Consider the following 17,361-nt stretch of genomic DNA (forward strand, 5'->3'; position numbering starts at 1 on the left):
GAACTGATGTTTTTAAAAGTTTAAACATTTATTTAAACACTATATACTGTACATACTGTGGCAAGAAATTACAGCAGCCACACAACACACATGGCACAGTGCGGCCTATTCTAAGACATTTTATATAAAAAAATGAATTTCCCCCTCCAAATGTATCAAAAAATTATCTGAAAAACCTCCTTTGGTTGTATCCCTCCACCACTCAGACTAGTTCCAGGTTACATCCCTGTTTATCCAGGGTCATAAGGTATGAACCATTTGTGTCAAGTTTTGTCATAATTGCTGTGTGAGGTCTCAAGTTATGCCTAAAAAGTGTTTTGTGAGGTCACCTTGACCTTTGACCTTTGACGAGTAAAATCGAATCAGTTTGTCCTCGAGTCCAAGTGAATATTTGCGCCAAATTTGAAGAAATTTCCCCAAGGCTTTGCTGAGATATTGAGTCCACGAGAATGGGACGAACGGACAGACAACCGGAAAACAATATGGCGCGGGTGTGGAGGGATAAAAAAATAAAATAAAAAAAAACTAATCCAGGCACGATGATTTTACAAATCATCAGCTTCGTTAGATGTTAATGATTTTGCTTCATTTTCTACAATTTTCAAACACTGATCTGAAAACTCGACAAACAGAGGCTCCTGCATCGCGGCCTTCATCGCATCGTCTTTGCTGTTGGCACAGTCAATGGAGCGCAGCAACTGTCTCAGATGACGGTTGCAAAGAAGATCTCTCAGCTCTTTGGACTGACCTGTAGAGGCAACAGGAAAACATGAAATAAACCCATCTGACATTTTAGAAAACTTTCAGCTGAAGGGGACATTTGACGTGTGATGATGCTGCCAATACTGTCGAGAAAAGCTGAATGGTGAAGAGCAGATGAAAAGTCATGTTAGATTAATACCTAACAGCTGGAGCCTCTGCACAGGCACTTTGTCAATAATGTCTTCTTCATGCAGGAGATCCTCAACAGTCCACGGCTCTGCAAAGACAAAAGAAAAAGGTGATTTTTTTTACACACTTTTTCAATCACTTCATCTCACAACCTTTCTTTGCTGTGATTTAGCCTGTTGAAGGGACAGTAAACACAGTTTTTGAAACTTTAAGTAACATTTTTACCACTTCAAGTTCAGCTTGACGAACCCACTCGCCCAGATTTGTGACAAGCAGTTGGATATAAGTATTACAGATTACCACAGACGTGTATTGCTTATTATCAGAGCTGCACAATTACTCCAAATATAATCGACTGCTATATGGCCAAGTGCAATATCCAAGGAGGAGCTGTAACTTTTTTGATTAAAGGTAAAATGTGTCACATTGTTTTGCATTGTCAGCACCATCAGTGTTGTGGTGCTACAGAGACGCCCCGCCTACAGATCATACTCTGCAGACGTAAAGGAAGATTTTTGTTTCGTACGAGACCAACAAAAATCACATCATCATCATTATTTATATTTTTTTCTGTAAAAATCAAATACAAACGACCATTCCAACTGAAATCGCAATATCAGCCAGAATAAGCACGGTTGTTTTGCATATCGTGCAGCCCTATTAATTATCTTTCTATTTACAGGAATTGTTTAAAATTCACATTAATGATGCCTTAATGAACACATGGTAAATCTCCCTGAAATTCAAAACAGCATAAAATGATAAGCACTCAAGGATGTTTATTTTAATCTTGAGGCTTTTGATTTACTTTAACAGTAAACCCACTTGATTGTGTTAACAGGAATTTGACTTTGTGTATGTTTTTGTTGCACTCATAACTGTGTCATTGTAACCGACAACACCCATCCATTACATTATCACATTGATAACCTGTGCTCTGGCTGGCTGACAAGGACACACTACACAGAGAAACAGCAGCATACCAGTGCTGACGGCGTCCTTCACTTCAGGAACAGAGGGTGCAGTCTGTTCAACAGGGAGGCAAGTGTCTATGGAGAGAAGGAATCAGATGAATGATGAGAAGTTTAATATTTCCTTTGAGTATGTCCACAGCCAAACATCACAACAATACTGACATCAAACTGAGTTACCTTTATGCCGCTTGTAACAGCCAAGTGAACAACTGCAGAAGGAAAAACACCTGGATTAATAATTCAAAAAAATATAAATATGTGTACATGTTTAGATATTTTACGTAGGGGATTTCATGTTTAAGTTATCAAACAGATGTACCCCAAATTAAAAGTCATAATAAATTAGTAAGACTGACTCTTATAAAGGATTTATAAATGGTTTATAATCAGGTTATTAAATTGGTTGTGAACACTTTATAAATCATAAATAAACAATTATGAACAAGTTATAACAGTTTTCATTCATTGATGCAGGCTCACTATTTGGCAAGATCAAGTTAATGCTTACTACTCATTGCGTGTTTATAAATGTTTGTAACTGATAAATAAATGGTTGTAAAAATGAGAAGAATAAACATGAAGGTGATGGAGGGAGAATCACAGAGATGTGAACAGTGGGACAAAGAGTGGGTGAGCAGTTCACCAGGTAAAGGAAGGTTCCCACCTGTGTTCTACCTGGATGTTAAAGTCCTAAAGAAGAGACCAACCAGCAGAAAACATCTCCATGTTAATATCTGATCAACAGCTGTGATTATAATGAGGACAGCTGCTGAGAGCATGTCATGGTAAACAACACTGCCAAGGCCTCAGAGCATGAATCTGGTCATGTGATATGATCATGTGATCTGCCAGATGAAACTTTCTGACCATAGTTATGCTGACAGTGGTTCATTTATAAAGTCTTAACAAGCTGATTAATAGACTAGTTATACCCATTAATAAATCCTTTATATAAGGGGAGTCTGGTTGAAAAGTGGTATTGGATAAATGGCCTACAACATCAAATCGCAAACCGTTTTGACCCGCACGGGTTGCCGTCACATGTGGTGCTAATGTCCAAAATTGTTTTCACGTGCAACTAAAATTGAGAACATTACCTGGAGACAGTGACATGGTCCGTAAATATGCTCGTATTTATATTAACATTTAGTTACAGACGTCCATGTTTTCAATTTCTAGTAATCAGTGCCATGTTTACAAACGTAGCTCAGTGCACTGCAATGTACTTGTACTTTGTGGTGGATAGGCTGCTACATTTGGTAATATTATTAACCTAAGTCCTGCAAACGTACTCATCTACTAACCAGAACAAAAGAAATTTGTATTCCATAATATTTGCTTCTGGTCTCAAGTGACTGTTTTTAACATTTGTCTAGCAGCCTAAACAACTAGCCAAACGACTCTTAAGCTAATCGGATGTTCGTTAGCTAGCTTGTCGACAAACTGCTAGAGTTACTTACTATCTTATTTTGCAGACTGGACATCTGTATTTTGGTGTCTTTTCGCTGCACACGCTGCATATCTGCATCCTGCCGGGTGGAACAATATAAACGACGAACAAATTTGTCAATTTGATAATGGTAGGCTAGCTGATGCTAAAACGTGTGTGAAGACAACGAAATAAGTAATATCATTTCCGGTTGGGGAATCCCCCCTTCAAAATAAAAGCCGATAAAGTCACCTGAGGTTCAATTAGTAGACCAACTGATAAAATCCAAACACTGGCGAGCCTCTGGTTCAGCTGAAGTACACTTTACATTTTCATCATTCATTTATGTAACTTTCAAAAAAAAAAAAAGATTACACAATTTTACAAATACCAGTAAAATCTCTTTCTAGGCTACAGTCCATGTCCTTGAGCATTTTTGAAACCAGCTGTATTAAATCAACTAGAAATCGTTTTCATTCAGCCGTGAGCAACAGAAATTAAACAATTCAAGATAGTTTAGTTAACACCACTTTTATTGAATTAAAATACAATATCTTCTGTACCCACAGAACAGAAATGACAATATCCATCCACATACATATATATTTATATATGTTTATCAAGCACACACCACTGATCTATATAACTCAACACAAACTATTCTTGCACAGCTGTAACATGAGAGTAACGGTCTTGTTACTGGGTAGAGAATGAAATGATAGCCGTCTCGTGACTGATTACTGGGCTTGTTCCCGCTGTCAGAGCGTTCACTGGGACGGGACAGGAAAGGCAGAAATCCAACTTGTGTCCAGATCTGTGGAGAAATCATAAATAAATGGTCATCACAAAACACATCCTGCAGCTAAAGGTTATTTTCATTATCAAAAGATTTTATCCTCAAGTAATCATTTGCTCTATAAAATGTCTATCGCTATTTCCTAAAACACATGTTGACATATTCCACCTGCTTGTTTTGTCTGAACAACAGTCCAAAAGCCAAAGATCTTCCATTTACAATGCACAACAGGGAAAACAGGACACGGTCACATTTGAAAAGCTGGGGCAGCTGGATTAAAAATGACTGAAACAATCAATAAAATATCCAAATTATCGTTCATTAGTTTGCTGTTGTCTATAGGTTGACTAATCATTTTCATTTTTTTATATAAACCATGCTGACATGAATTATGGTGACACCTAATCCAATTTTAATGCATCGAAAAGATCAGCAGTTATTCAGACTTTGCAAAAAAAATGGAGCATGGTCTGATTTTATCATGATACAAACAATAGGTGGAATAAAAACATGTTAAACGGGAAATGTTTGCTTCTGCGATAAAAGCACACATTGTTCACCTCACATTTCTGGGAGTTATCTGCTGGACTAATATACCGGATCTCGTTTATGCAAATATGCAAGAAGCAGGTAGTTTATTTATTTATTTTTTATCACAGGGACCTAGGGTTGAATAAACAGAGGGTTTTCAGACTACAAAGAGACACCATTACCTGTAAACCTCGAGGAAAGCCATCAAGACGACGAGCTCTTAGTTCTTCTGCGTTTCATTTCGCTGTTGTGAAATTTCTCCGCTATTTTTCTCTCGTGTCCCGCGGGGGAATGGCGGTTTGTGTTCAGCTCGATTTCTCTCTTGGATCTCCCTTTGCCTCCGGCATGGCACGAGTATTCATGCAGGTTGTAATAGTCGTATTGATCGTAATGCGCCTCCTCGAAAGAGACAAATCTTTCCAGGTCTGTCGCCATTTGGACACGGAGTACAGTAGTTTTTACCAGACGAGTCTCGGAGAGAGTAAACACATGATGTCACCTTGTGTTTATATACATGTAGTCACGTGACCATGGCTGCACCGCGCTTAGCTCAGATCCAGGAAAAGGAAAATATGGACATGCTTTAATGAATATATTGTGTTTGTTATTAAAGAAAGTTGTTCCAGGTAATTTCACTTTTTATATGTATTTGTCCTCTCATGTCCGTGCGCCATGCTCCCCCTTTCTTTTCTGTTTTTCTTGTTTTATGAATACTTATATATATACTTAAGACAAGTATTGTGTATATGCAGTTTATGATAAATTAAACAGCATGCATGTCAAACAAATAGATTTGTTGTAAAATGTGTCATTATTTTGTAATTAAAGTAAGTTTAAAGACAGTCAGTGACTGTTGTGGGTCTATGGAAATATAAAGGAAGTTACTTCCTTGGATATTTATATGGTGATGGTTTATATTGCACATAGCAACTCTCAGTGGCATGTTGTATTTACACTCCATTACTGCTGTTAATTTTATTATATATATTTTAAATCTATTCGTTTCTAGTCATTTTTATGTAGTCGGGTTATTTTCGTGTATGTACATTTTGTACTTTCATAATTTTGTGATATTTCAACATTACTTAGGTGAAGGATTTAAATAAGCCTAAGCCTTTAAATAAGCCTTTAAATAAGCATTGGGCTTTTTGCCTCTCCCTGCACTGTATGCTATTTGTTTTCTGTCATTTTCTGTGTATTTTAAATTGTGCAAAAAATAAATATAATTAAAAAACAAAAATATAGAGATTACACCCAGTATATGAGTAAGAATATTAATCACAGTGTGTTGTTAGAAACCTGTGTATGACCAGTAAAATGTGCATTATTTAATCAGTTATATGATGTTTCCGCAGAGTCCTGCTCAGTGTAGATTTTCCGTACTGTTGCTCCTCAGCTCAGCGGCCCCGCCCCTCACGGTGAGGCACGTCCTGACGCTTTTCCACGTCGCTGCTCTGTCTCACAGGCGAACTGGCTGCGTATGTATGCGTGTCTCCAGCTAGGCCAGAGAGTGATGGCGGCGCCCGTCCTGAGAGTGTCCACCCCTCGGTGGGAAAGAATAGCTAGGCTTCTTGTTTGCCTGTTAGGCATACTGTTGTCTCTATATGCTTTTCACGTCGAGAGGGAAAAGGCTCGGGATCCGAGTTACACGGCTATGTGCGACGTCAGCAGCTCCATCAGCTGTTCAAAAGTGTTCAGCTCAAGGTAATTTGAATTCAGCAAAGAGCGCCTACAGTGGCGCTCAATGAAGCTGGCTGCTATTGTGGCAATCAGGGAAGGGCTGCGCGGTTCAAACTGTCAAATGCACCCAGCTAACATCTGCCCGCTGCAGTCAACGCTAACTGTAAACCGTAACTGCTGGCGTGCTGCGAGCTGAATGTTAGTGAAGTAGCCTGTCTGAAATAAGTTAACTGTTAGCTTATCATTTAATAGACATATCATCTGCTATCTAGTTAGCTCGACGAAGCTAACTTTGCTAACCGTTAGCTAACGAAACCCATTTTATACTTCTTAGCCAGTTAGCTAAGAGCAGTGAGCCGTCAGCATCGTTAAATTATGAATTGATGAATTGCTGATTGCTAATGTTAACTGGTCGCACTGCTGCTGTTTGTGTATGTAAAGATAAAACATCTGTAACACCAACTCAAGCACAAAGTTAACGATAGCTTGCTCAGACTAACGATGTTGTGTGTGTGTGTGTTGGTGTTGTATGAAGCCATTCATTCCGCCGACCAACACCAGGGTTTCTGGAGGTTATCTGGTTTATGTTGATAGTTTTGGGTAGCCTAACTTTTTAACCTGCAAGCTAGCGCTCGCGGTCGCTGTCACACTGCTGTCATTAGCTGTCGTGCTAATGTCACTTGGCAGCTAGGAAGTCAGTCCAAGGGGTTAAATCCTACACCCTGGCTACCTAAAGCGACAGTGCACATACTGTAGCTGCTCCAGAGGTCAGTGGAGGGAACTGGAACATTGTTGGCTACCTGAAAGTCTCAGTTCTGCTCACCGTCACACATTGTTACCAGTTAGATAAGTAGTCCGAGCGCCTCAGATATAGCTGCTTCTGCTACAGTTTTGATTTATTTCTGATGGGCAAATAGCCAGAGTTGCTTCACTAGCAAGATGAGTTTGCAAGCAACCAGGGGCTGGTTGCCTAAAACACCTTAAGTGAAGTCTGAGTTAAGGTTTACTTAAAATAAAAAACACAAAGCACAAAAGTCTTCTTAAATATGTAAGTGAATATTTTAAGGAAACCTTTAAAATATTAACTTACATATTTAAGCTTTTCTCCTTGCCTTAGTCTTAAACTTTAGGGGGCAGTTGCACAAAACACCTTAGGTCTTCTCCTTAAAGTTTCCTTAAAATGTTCACTTAAGTATTTAAGCTTTTCTCCTTATGTTACTCTTATACTTAAGGAATCACTTAAAGTCAGTTAAACCGTTGCACAAAAGACCTTAGCGACCACAGTAAGGAAAAAAACAAAAGGTACCTCTGACTCTATGTTAACTGCAACATGGCTGAGTTTATGGAGATGAATGAAGAACATGAACACATCCCAGGAAGAAGATGATGATGATGATGTTCTGCGACCAGGAAACATCTTAAACAACGCAGTAGAATTTTACAGCTGTAAAATATCTTTCACTGCTGCAAATGCCATAACTTTTTTCCTTAACTAAGGGAACCGCTTAAGAGATTCTGTGCAATACCCTGAAGTAACTCTCACAGCTAAAGAGAAATTAAACCTTAAGTGCTCTACTTAAGTAGAAAACGTAAGATATTTTGTGCAACCTGCCCCAGTCATTTAAAATAGCATCCCTTTACATTCTTAAGATCACAGAACTTGCATAAAACTAATTAGTTGAATTTGCCATGACAGCTTTACTGTGGGCATGCAACTATTAATTAATCAGTCAGAGTCTGTGCTGGCATTGAACACATACTGACAGAATACCTGGAATGTAATCTGTCTGGGACGTATTACTTATTTGTTAAATGAGTGAGTGAGTTGTCTGAGTGTTAGGGACAGTCTTGCCATTGTCACCTAAATAGGCTGTAAACCATCAGTTGTGAGCATTTTTGTGTTGCAGGGACTGAATGTGATAATTTTCTTGCTCTAAATGAAGAATCATAGCAGTTGGGTTTAGTCTAAACTTGGTTTCGGGCAGTCTAATCTGTATTACCATCAAGAGCCATAGATAAAGTGAATGTCCTATGTTTGGTAATGCACTTTTATTGTATAGGTTCTGTATAGTAAACTGCTTGTTTTGTGTGTGTCTTCTCAAATACTTCCTGTTTGAGATAAAGCCTTGAGACACTAGCCAGAATGTCTGCTGTACTGAAATCAATGGGAAGCTTGAAATCATCATTTCATTTACTCAAGGAGAATAAGGTCACACAAAGTGTTAAATGAAATGAGATTGATAAACATGTTGCACGCTAAGAGATACCGTGACATGGTATTTATTTATTTTTTACCACTTTAAAATCGTAATATACTTGCATGGAGGCTTTAAAACTTGTATCATTCCTAACTTAATATTTTTCCCAAATGTGTTATTGAATGCGATTTAGAAGTCGACTCTGGTTGTTAAGACAGTTTCTCTGAGGCACAGTGGGACATGTTGTTGTGGTAATTGACAAGAAATAAAACAAAGGTTTGAGTTATTGAACCGACCTCTTCACGCTCCTGCTGCATGGCCTTACATGACATGAAAAACTTTACGAATTGGTACCGAATTAATTCCATTGCTCACTAAAACAAGAAAAAGAATATAACAAGCAATAATTGGTGTATAAATAGTGGTACACCTGTATTAACAGTGTGTGTTCAGGTATTTTCAAATTGTCCTCTGTGGTGGAACTCTGGAACTTGCTCATTGCTTAACTGGACGTCCTCTCACTCTTCACATTCACTATTTTAGACATGTTATCTTAGACGAAAGAGCAATATGTTTAATGAGCTTGTTGAATATGTTGCCATTCTCAGTGACAGAGTGAAATACTATTCTTGATTAAGCAAAATGAATGCATGTCTTGTAGTCTGCTGGCTGTTGTGGTTCTCTTTGAAAGAAATCATCAGCACATAAAAACATGATGTTGAAATTTGCCATGAATAGAATCTCATCAAACTTAAGACAAACAGCTTCACAGCTGGACAACAGCTTCACTTTTACTCTGGGCACAAACTGTAATATGAGACCTTATGTGTTTTGTAGGTTTAAAGCTATTGGAGAACAGGGGGATGGTATTTACAGGTGGAGACTAGAGAAAATACTAAACCTGGTGTTAACCAGTGGTGGTGCCTCTCAAACACGGACAAATTAAATGTCACCCACTTGAGACGGCACTTAAAGAGTTCTGAAATAAGAGATTCAAGGGGTTATGGTGTTAATACTCAAGTCATGTAATGTGACTGTCCGCTGCAGTCAAAGTAATGGTAAAGAAGTGCTTTCTGTTTTGTAGTATTTATTTGCTCCTAGGCAAACTGTCCAGATGGGTTAAGTTTGGCACATATAATGATATTTAAGTGACCGGTCAGTCCATCAGTCAGAATGTTCACTGTCTTAATCAATTCGTCAATTGATCAACAGAATATTCATCATCAACTATTTCAATATATAGCAACATAGCCAAATGTTCTCTTGTTGCAGCTCCTCCAGTGTGTGACTTGCTGCTTCTCATTGTTTTATGTCATTGTAAAGTCAGTATCTGTGGGTCGGACAAAACAAGACACATGAAGACGTCACTTTGGATTCTGAGAAACTGTTTTCACTGTTTTTTGACTTTTTTAGACAAAGTAGTAATTCCTTGCAGGTCTAATTCAACAGTTGTACACTAAAGTATTTGTGTGTAAATAATCATTTGGCTAGCTATGCAAACCTCACTCAGCTGGTATTTCAGGTCCCTGCAAAACAAAAATTGGGAAGTATTTCAGGGAAGTATTTTATCACTTGACCTGGATCTGGTTGCCGTCTAGTGTTTTGTTTATTATTATTTTATTTCTTTTTGAGTCATATAGTCTGACTCATTGGGTTTTGATAACACTCAACTATGATCCAGTCTTTTTAGTTTGCTGCAGTTTTAGTTGTAACTGCTTTCTTCTTTGCTCTTTTTTTTTTTCTCCATCTGTCGATTAGGTGGGGTCAAGGATTTGGACTCCTGGGCTCAATTTTTGGAAATGACAGTGCACTGAACCAACCCAACAGTGTCTATGGGATTGTCTTTTATGCCTTTCAGCTCCTACTAGGTAAGATGCCATTTCACTCTGACTAATCTGTTAGTTTTCCAAATTCCGGTGACAGATCTCCAAAGCTATCGCACCAGTATCTAGCGCTTACAGAATACTTGGCCTTCCACTGTCATGGCTATATTTGACTAAACCTGACTCACATGACACTGGCATCACATTAAGCCATGTATAAATATAATTATATAGTTAGGTGAGAGGCTGATTCTTTGTGGAGCTCATCCTACTGAGGTACAATCAACATTTTGTGTTTTTTGGACCTAATTCTAATGAATTTCTGATCAGACTTCTGCAGCGATGGCATATTAGTGAAGTGTTTACTATTAATAATACTGTATGTGTCTCAGTCTAATTTTGGCACCGACAGTTAAGAATCATGATTAATATTTCTCCTTATGTGTGATGTGCTGTAACTTGAAGGTTCCTCCCCCCTTTGGTTACATTCACAGTCGCCCCTCCCCTCTTTACAGTGATGGTGCTGCTGACTCAGTCTTGTTGGTTTGACATGTTTGCCTGCGGAGTGGTCTGTAGGCTTGCCTGGCCACCTGGCGCTAGCACAGAACAAGAGGTTCTTTTAGCCACAGTAGTTACCACTCATTTGACTAACACAATAGCAGCCCAGTTAAACCAAACAGCTTCAGCGGGTCAAGATTTCCATATTAAAGTCAACGCCACTCGGTTTCAGTGCTTGGATTATTCTCACAGCCTTGGACTGTCCAATATTTGTGAGTAGGCGTGACTCCAAAATCTGCATAACTAAGGCTCTGAGTTCTGATCAATGCCTTTTTACAGCTTGCTGACAAAAGATTTTACTTTTGACCCAAATTTCTCTTCCACATAACTTTTACATTAAAGTTGAACCTTTCCCCAAGACATTGTATGCTGCTCCTGTACAGTACAACCAGACACTAAGGTTTAAACTAAATACCTGTGAATACAATATAAATATAAATATAATGTGTCCTTACTGATTTGCACCATTATCCACAATGGTCTAATACACTCAGAGATATATATATATATATATAGTTACAGGAAACATCTGTTACAATGGACACATTTATCACCTTTATCACCTTTATCACAAGTACTCTATACACTGTACCACTGAGTAGAAATACTGTTAAAAGTCTTGAGTAAAATATGAGCACAAAATATTAGTGCCAAGTACCAAAATAATAAGAATAATATATATTATTGGATTATAATTATTGACGTATTAATGTATGTATCACTTTAATGTTGCAGCTGGTAAAGGTGGGATTAGTGTTTACTACTTTATATGATGCTGGGTAGTTTAATCTGTAATAATACACCATAAATTACTTGTGGATTATGTTTTGTTTTAATTGAATTTGCAAATTAACAAGTGACTAAAGTGAAATAAATATAGTGGAGTAAAAAGGCTCCAAGAGGCATTTTATTTGCCTCTAAAATGTAGTGAGGTATAAGTTTATAGTATATAAATATAAGTAGGATCAAATCACTCAAGTAAAGTACAAGTTATCTCAGACTAGATGTACTTACAGTAGTTACTGTCCACCTCTAGAGCTCACAGTGTTGTAGGTGTGTCAGGATTTCATTTTCTATCAATAATAATCAAAATGAACATGAGTAAAACATGGTGAGCACTATGAACGTCACCACTCTTAGATGTGCAGTTGATTCATCCCTTTAGGGTCCCTAGTGTACGAGGCTGAAGCACGTGGAGGAGGATCTGAAACTGTTGAGCTGGGTGTTTCACCTCAGGTACAGAACGGCTCTGAAATAACGGACACATTAGTTTCTTCCAGACTCATATCAAGGTTCATACTGTAAAGGTAGAGAGGGGGGGACGAGGCACATGAATGAATGAATTTTGGTAGCAAAAGAGAAACCTCATCTGTTGTTTAGCAATGATTGTTACTGTTGAAATATCACAAGCACAAGCAGTGAGGAAAGTCAGCCTTAGACCCGACTGCACCTCATGTGACAACAGAATAGTCTGACCAGTCTATTCAGTGTCTGAGCTGAATGTCATCACGAGGAGCCTGATCATATAAATAGAGAACTGTCTGAGGCCGAAAGCTCTGTGACAGAGCAGACTCATCAGGTTGTGTGTTGCAAGGTTGTCTTTTTTTTTATGGTGACTTGCCTAAGCCTTAGTTTGTGTTTCTCGCTGTAGGAATGACTGTCAGTGCAATGGCCGCCCTTATTCTCATGACGACATCCATCTTGTCGGTGGTGGGTTCGCTCTACCTGGGCTACATCCTCTACTTTGTCCTAAAGGACTTCTGCATCATCTGCATCACCACATATGCGCTGAACTTCATTCTCTTTATTCTCAACTACAAGCGACTGGTTTACTTGAATGAGGCCTGGAAGCAGCAGCTCCAGGCCAAGCAGGACTAAGCTGTCGAGAACGGCAAGAAAAGAACGACAAACAAACGACACACAAAAAAAGAAAAGAAATGTGACCTCTGAACTTTTGACTTGCCACCAGGAGACCTTGCTTCCAAACAATGTTTATTCTGCTGTGTGTTCAAAAAAAATGAAGAAATTTAACTTAAATGTTGGGCCTGACATCTCAATGTTGATTGCAAACATGGAAGGATTTGTAAGTGAAAGATGATTTTCTTTTAATTTCTTTTACCTTGTTTAACATTGTACTCACTTAAGGAGGGGGCTGGCTGTGTGTGTGTGCGTGTGTGAGCGCATGTGTGTGAGTGTATGTGTGTGTGTGTGTGTGCGTGCGCGTGTGTGTGCGTGCGTGTGTGTGAGATAGCGGAAACACAACAACCCAAGCAAGCAGAGGCAGAGGGCCACAGTACAGAACGATGGAGGACAGCTCTCTTTTGAACAAAGGATCGCAGAATGGAAGAAAAACGGGACATTCAAAGGGGTTTACTTGAAATGGTTAGAAAGGTCCTATTACTGCACAGCACATCTGCACTAAAAACATGGAGCCGAATAATGGGAAAAATTAGAAAAACACTCATTAAGGTTATCGTACAGTTTGCAGATAAGGTTCAATGGCAGGGTTGGGGGACAAAACGATTAACATTTATACAGAATAGTTTTTTTTCTTTTTCATGTTTACACTTTGTCGTAGCTTTGTTTCTGAAGAGGACCACTAAAAATAAACATGGGACAATGTGAGATGTTGTGTGTAGATCAGTCAGGTTGTTTGTTTTGCAATTCTGTAAATAGCTGCTGAGCAATATTCCAGGCTAGATTGTGAGTTAGTGTTGACACAAACCTTTTTAGGTTAAAAAATAAAAAAGAAGAAGAAGAAGAAAAAAAAACAACCGACAAAACAGGAGAAAACATCAGTTAAATCTGGAATAAAAAGCGATGGAGGTCACGGTGGAGGTGGATAAGTCTGAAGATGTGCTCGGGACATCTTCTGTCCTGTAATCCTGGTCAGGCATGCGGTTCAGAGTCGTGTGGATTTCTTTGTTGTAAGTGGTAACCGTCTCATCTGAAGCCACCGACACGAGTCTTTTAAACAGAACTATAGGTTCTTTTCACCAAGTTTGCATAAAGGTACCCTCACCCTGTTTTTGGTTTGGTTATTGTGTGAAAAGCATTCCTGACCACCACACAAGTGGGATCCATAAAGACTTATGTGCCTAAAGGAGTGTTAAGGTGAACTACTTTTTTTTTTTTTTTTTAATGTTTTGTTTGGGGGTGGGGTGGGTGGGTGGGGGGGGTGATGTCATGTTAACACCAGTTTTGCTCATTTTAATGTCACAGGTCCAAGGCTTTATTTTTCTGACCACAGTTTTGTAAATTCAGATACCAGTGAAGTGTTTCTCCCTCCCTAACAGAGTCTCATGAGGTAGCGAAAGGCTGCTACACTGTGATTGTCTGCTCAAGAGTAGAGTGGCCTGGTGGCAGAAGCATCTCTAATCTTTCTGTTTCACTTTCTTTAATGTTCATCTGGCGTTTGTTCACTGTCCAGGCCTGTATACAAGTGAACGGTAATGGTGATCTTGCCAAGCTGAGTTACGGTTCATTTGCAGGACGTGAACAAAACTTTGGAAAATGTTTTACTTTGTTGACACGAGCGGCAGAAGAGCAACAAGGGTGAAGATTCTGTAAGAAAACAAAACAGTATGTTAAGCCATATGTGGAGTTTGGAGGGTTTTTTTGCTCCAGTAGAAATGACATCCAGGTCACACTGAAGCTTTTCATGAAGTGGTTGATCTAACACAGTGAGGTCTGTACAGAGATGGATCACAGAATGGGGGGGGAAGCAAACGCAGCTCGTACTGGCTTTGCTAGAAATCTACAATATTGTCACTTGAGTGACGGAGTAGGACCATCGTCTCTCTTCCATCCAGAATCCACTGATTAAAAGTATCCTACCTGTCAGATGCATGGTACACTATCTCCTGGCTTTAAGTATATGTTGGCCATCGGACAATCTTACACACACTGTCGAGGATCTATCTAACAGTCGTAGTAATAACTGTATTATGTGATTCATCTGTGGTGTTAAACCAGCTTGTTAATAGTTTCCATCACCACTAGTCTCCACGCCCCTTCGTGTTTAAGTAGACGGCTGTTTTATAGGGTGGAGGTTGTTAACGTCGCGATGACGGCGACAGTCAGGACAGTCATTTCAGTGACGAGCTTCCTCAAACATGAAGTCATCAGGTGGAAATTGAGGTGATACTTTTTTCTGTCTGGGATATTGTCAAAGCGAAATTGTTTCTGTTCTTACACGTTGTGACCCAGTTACTACGTCTCATATATACGGGCTGTTTGACATCACTGTTGACCACTTTCCAAAGCAGAATGTGTGTTATTTGTGAAATACTTTTTCCTACAGACAGCGGTTTCCATTCATTCGACCGCGGGATGACGCGAACGTTAAGAGACCGGACATTTCCATCTCTTACACTGAAGAGTATTTATAGCGTTTGTCAGGTCAACACTTCTTCTCCCGGCTTGAGTAAAAAAAACAATTAGAAAGCCAATTACAAATGTCTCACACCCCCAGATTAGTTTCATTTTCAAACATTTCAGATTTGTCCAGCTCCCTCTCGGCTTTATACAACTTTGTTTTTTAATGCATGTAATTGACTTGATGTGTAAAATCAGTGCAGTTCCCCTTTAAGCAAATATCAAATCTTTGCAACTTGGATTTTGATGCCACGCAGAAAATAATGTGAACCAGTTGCTGCCTGGAAGAGAAACTCATTCAAACTCATATGATTTGCTTTGGAAATTGGTTTTCAGTTGTTCATGCTAAGTTGACGCGATTGGTAGTAAAGTGGCGAAAAACGTGCAAAAACCAGTACAGTCCCTAAACAAGCTGCATTGTCGTCCACATAATGATTTTAAATGTTTCCATCATGTCTTGGCAAGTCATCTTTAAGATCTTCCTCACACAGTATTGCCTGGTCAGGTTTACATCAGGTCGTTTTTCATCTAAACTCAGAACCTGACTCCACAACCACAACACTGTTTTGTCTTTGTCGTTTTTCTGGGAAAGCCTGTGCACTCACACATAAGACAAGTCTCCTATGGATTCACTTGCACAAGTCAAAGTTTTTTATGTAGAGAAGTCGAACTGACATTACTTGATAGTTTGTTTTTTTTGGCCACAACTATGGGTCCTGTGAGTATTGACCATAGAACTGACAAGGGTACATTAGGTAGCCTATGATTACGTTAATGGTTCCAGTCGTATGCAAGCCTATTACACTAGTTGTGTCCGGTTACTTTGAAGAAAGGAGTTAGGAATTTGGATGTTAAATGTTTGGAATCTTTTGCTGGTAAAAGGATCACCATGTTGTGTGATGATTTAATGTCATAAAAAAGGTCAAAAAGGATCGATACTGCATTCTCATGAAAATTCATTTAGGCCCTGAGGTATAACTGCCATGTTAGTTGCATCACCAACGCCAACAAAAGTGCCTTCTGTTTGATCACTAGGCCTTGAGCCAAAGACGAGCAACAGTAATAGCCTTGTAAAACGAAGAATGGTAACTGTAACGGGCACTTTTGCTTGCCTTCCTTAAAATGTAATTGAGAAATTGGTTAATTCCCAAAGATTTAATATCCAATGTCAGTGCAAGAATCTACTCAGAAATTGCCAGACAAAATGCCCTGTCAAATCAATGGCCGTTCCTTTTTTCCTTCAAGTCCACTATATAATTTTGATCTTTATTTCGTCTAGCTAGGACATGTTTGTTAGCTAAATTACACTCTGTTAAACTACACGATTGTAATGTTCTTTTTTCATCATTAATTATGCCCTTTAGCTGTATAGACTGTTAACATTCTGGGTTATTTTAGTTTAAAAAATAAAAACAAAAACGTTGAGGGGTTGGAGGGCTAGGAATCCATGTGTCAGCATAAAATGTTTATTAAATTTCTTTGTGGAGGAAAACTTACCGGGTTTGCTTCTGTATTGCCAAATATGTTTTAAAATGCTGTATTTTCTTACATGGAAAAAAGTGTTACAGGAATGGTAGGAGGGTACGAAAAAAGTAATCTGTTTAAATCCATCTTATCTTAAGGGAAAACTGTGGAAAAGGTTGACATGAGTACATTTTTAATTGTGTCATTGTCATGTGGAAATTATCTACCATTAAAACATTCCCTCTGAAACGACCCGTCATCTTCACTTATTTGAATGACATTAAATAATAACGTTAACGGTGAGTGACTAAACTGAAGGAGGGATACTGTTGTTACTATGACGCCTATAGTCAGATGCCTGTATGAACACTGAAACAGGTTTAGTTTACCATCATCACTCCTGTTCATACTGGCTGTTCTCTCTAAGCATTAACGTATCCGAGAGTTGATCTTAAATGAAAACGAGGCTTCAGCTGTCTAATATAAATTAAGTCTTTTTAATACTAAATCTCTATTTGTCTGTCCCTCACAGTTCAGAAAGGAAACTATCTGGTGAAACACAAACAGTGAAAACATTAATCGTGAATGATCCACTTGGTTTGACTCAGTCAGCTGAAGATTCATTTTATCTTCAGATAAA

The 17,361-nt window shown here is 38.7% G+C and overlaps 2 protein-coding genes across 2 annotated transcripts; one reads left to right on the forward strand and one right to left on the reverse strand.

Annotated features, from left to right (window-relative positions):
• Positions 1-338: 338 nt before the first annotated feature.
• Positions 339-3,476, reverse strand: znhit3 (zinc finger HIT-type containing 3). Its single transcript, XM_022745835.1, has 5 exons — positions 3,326-3,476; positions 2,043-2,074; positions 1,875-1,940; positions 902-979; positions 339-748 (listed from the first exon to the last, which is right to left on the reverse strand). The coding sequence occupies exons 1-5, from the start codon at positions 3,391-3,393 to the stop codon at positions 546-548; spliced, it is 447 nt and encodes a 148-aa protein (XP_022601556.1). The 5' UTR covers positions 3,394-3,476; the 3' UTR covers positions 339-545.
• A 2,621-nt stretch (positions 3,477-6,097) lies between these two features.
• vkorc1l1 (vitamin K epoxide reductase complex subunit 1 like 1) lies at positions 6,098-13,505 on the forward strand. Its single transcript, XM_022745740.1, has 3 exons — positions 6,098-6,325; positions 10,258-10,367; positions 12,532-13,505. Exons 1-3 carry the CDS (start codon positions 6,102-6,104, stop codon positions 12,756-12,758), a joined length of 561 nt encoding a protein of 186 aa, XP_022601461.1. The 5' UTR covers positions 6,098-6,101; the 3' UTR covers positions 12,759-13,505.
• Positions 13,506-17,361: the final 3,856 nt, after the last annotated feature.

The sequence above is a fragment of the Seriola dumerili genome, unplaced genomic scaffold (assembly GCF_002260705.1).
Source record: "Seriola dumerili isolate Sdu_G_001 unplaced genomic scaffold, Sdu_1.0 BDQW01000091.1, whole genome shotgun sequence".
Classification (NCBI taxonomy): domain Eukaryota; kingdom Metazoa; phylum Chordata; class Actinopteri; order Carangiformes; family Carangidae; genus Seriola; species Seriola dumerili.